Source organism: Phytophthora infestans, genomic scaffold, assembly GCF_000142945.1.
Source record: "Phytophthora infestans T30-4 supercont1.3 genomic scaffold, whole genome shotgun sequence".
Lineage (NCBI taxonomy): Eukaryota > Oomycota > Peronosporomycetes > Peronosporales > Peronosporaceae > Phytophthora > Phytophthora infestans.
The window spans coordinates 4,568,660-4,571,591 of NW_003303756.1; the positions used below are offsets into that span (position 1 = coordinate 4,568,660).

Consider the following 2,932-nt stretch of genomic DNA (forward strand, 5'->3'; position numbering starts at 1 on the left):
ACTCGCGCGACTAAAAAATGGGTGTCAGACTGGGGATACATGTATGAAGTCAGATTTGGAAAACAGCGAAAAGCGAATTCGACAGATAACAAGCGACAACTATATCCGAATATCCAGCTAGAAGCAGAGTTTTAGTGTCACACTTACTGTAGTCTCGGAGCCAAGCACGGGCTTCCACCAACGCATTACCCAGAAGATTCTTGCCAAAGCACAAGTCGCGCGTTTCGGCATCGACGTTTCCCGTACGTCGAAATGATTCACTCTCGCGAAACATGGTCGCCACGCTGGCCACGCTCAGACCGATGCCCCAGATGGCATCATGCCGTGAGGCCTCGTACAAACTTTTGTCACTCGTCGCCAAGAGTTTGGCTGAGAATTTGAGCTTCAGTGCCTTAAGCATAATTTCGTATCGGTGTTCACCCCACACTCGGTCGTCGTAGTTTTACACCTGTCTCCCGAGTTTCTTTGCCGCTGCAGGAGCTTTTGCTCGTAAGAGGGCGATCGCTAGCTTTCCATTGGCAGGGTCGAACATTTCCTGCTTCCGCTTCATGAAATACTGCTCGCTCGAGTAAAACCGCCGACCTTCTGTGTCCATGAACTCGCACGGGTGGAAGTTGCTCAGAAATCCAAACTTTGCATCGCGCTGGCCGTAGAAATACACAGCACGATCTGTCTCCACAAAGTCCATTGTTGCATTGAACAACAACAATCAGAGAATACATGTAAATGGGTACAGCCTGAACCATCACTCACGAAATTTGGAGTGCAAATTGTGTCAAATACTTTTATCAGGTAATTTCGTCCACCAATCACTGTCATAAAACTTGACCAAAATGGCGGCCTTGCATACGATGGAGGTCTTGACGCGGCCTGCGGGGGCTCCAAGGAGCTCACCGAGTGTCATCTCAGACTCTTCCATGACAATGAGCTTCTCACTGCCAGCCTCTTTCCTGCAAGCGCGTGCTGCGCTGTCTACAGCCGCAGTGGCAGGTCCAAAAAGAGCTGGCAATGGTGTCGAAGAGGTAGGAGACTCGTGGGAAGAGCGCGACTGGGAGTCCGAAGCTTTGCAGACCGTTAAAGCAAAACCAGAACAGCAGGAATCAGACGACTGGGAGCAGGAGACGACACCGGACCTACCTGACGACTTTCCGAGGCTCATCGTCAATCTCACGAGGGTTCAACGCCACCACTTTCCCGTCTCCAAGGAGGACGAGCAAGAGCTGGACATGATGGAAGTATTCCGCAGAGTCAAAGCAACATTGCACCAGCATTTCTCCCAATTGGCGGAGGTGCTGTTTGAACAGAGTAAGCTGGCCATGAATTTTACGGTGACCCATTGCGAATCTGGAAAGCTGCGAAGCCTAACTCTTTGCACTGTGTTCTATTACAGAGTTGTGCTTCCACTGTACTTACGGAACTTCGCGGGCGATGCTGGATAATCTGCATGCAGCGTATCCGGATGACCTCTTTGCCATGGTGGACTACCCGACGGAGATTGATGATGTGCCGCTGCATGAATTTCTCCACACGTTGTCGTATCCGTCCAAGTGGAAGAGTGTCGAGTACTTGAAGGACTGTCTGCGCAGGTGCTCAAGAGATATCAGATGGAAGAGAGATGTGATCGCTGAACTGGAGGTGCTAGCGGAACAAGAATTCGCTCAGTACGAGGAGAAGCAACAGCGACTGAGCGACGAAATTGACGAGGTGTGTTCCCACAGTACACAGTCGTGATACATGCTGGTATACTGACCTACATGCTAATGCTATTTTGTCCACAGCTGACGCGTCTACGTGACTCGTTTCGAGAGAAGCTGGAGAAGATGACGAGCCATGACGGCAAGCCGAACGGTCAATACTTGATTTTGCGCAAACTAGAGGACATCGAGAATCGGTTAGTGACACTTCTGGACGATTACTTGAAAGAGCCCGAACTGGAGGAAGAAGAATGCTATAGTGCATTTGGTAACCCGGGCGGGGAAGGTGGCGTGCGCACGGGTATGAATGTGCTGGACATGGTGATTGCCATGGTGTTCGGTCGTTTGCCTCGCGATTTCACTCAGCAGACCTCGACGGAAGAACATTTTCAGATGCTTTTCGATCACCACATCCACATCCTGCGGCTGTGGAAAAAGGACTTTGGACGTCTCCCTCCGCAGTCTCGAGCTGCGCCACCGAAGCCTGATGGAGCAGACTCGGACGAATTGTCAGAAAGAGAGCAAGCCGTCGACGATATCTCTGGCCATGATGACATTGACGAACAAGGGGAGACAATCTCGTCGTATGGTCGAGTAGACGACGGTGATGCTGAGAGCTTAGAGGAAGCCTCGCTTGATGGCTTGGATGGAGATTGGGAGCGTGTACACTTCGAGGACACTACTCTCCAGGGCAATGACTCGGATGGCTACGGCGCTGATTTTGATAGCGATGAAAGTGAGGACGACGAGGAGCAGACTGCTGCAGTGCGAGTCCAAATGCACGAGAAACTTGAACAAGGCGATGCAGGCAAGTCTTCTGTGTCTACTCGACCAGGACGGAGACGCGTCAAGCGGTCCACAAGGCGCTCAAAAAAACTCCTACAGTCCACGTCAGAAAGACATTACAACAGCGATGAAGAGCGAAAGATTGCTCCGTTCCAACCATTTGCGTGCACGGGCGCAGTCGGTCTGCTCCGTCTTGCGAAAGAAAACGAAATGTTTTGAAACTATCATCCCAGCATGTGAACATTTTTTTTTACTAAAATCTAGCTGTTAGCATTCCGCAGTCATTGGCTAACAATTTCTAGAGCTTCCTGCCTCTTTCGCGCATTTGTAGTACAGAGTTGAAGTACAGTCGAAGTACTTCATTTGCAAGATTGGGGAGCCTATTTACATGCAGGACAGACTTTCCTTTCCACTTTAACTACGAGGCGTGAAATAAAAACTACTTGGCTTGA

General features: G+C 50.3%; 1 protein-coding gene across 1 annotated transcript; it reads left to right on the forward strand.

Annotated features, from left to right (window-relative positions):
• Positions 1-833: 833 nt before the first annotated feature.
• On the forward strand, positions 834-2,699 carry PITG_02885 (uncharacterized protein; the record flags this gene model as incomplete). Its single annotated transcript, XM_002907706.1, has 3 exons — positions 834-1,305; positions 1,451-1,704; positions 1,779-2,699. The coding sequence occupies 3 exons, from the start codon at positions 834-836 to the stop codon at positions 2,697-2,699; spliced, it is 1,647 nt and encodes a 548-aa protein (XP_002907752.1).
• Positions 2,700-2,932: the final 233 nt, after the last annotated feature.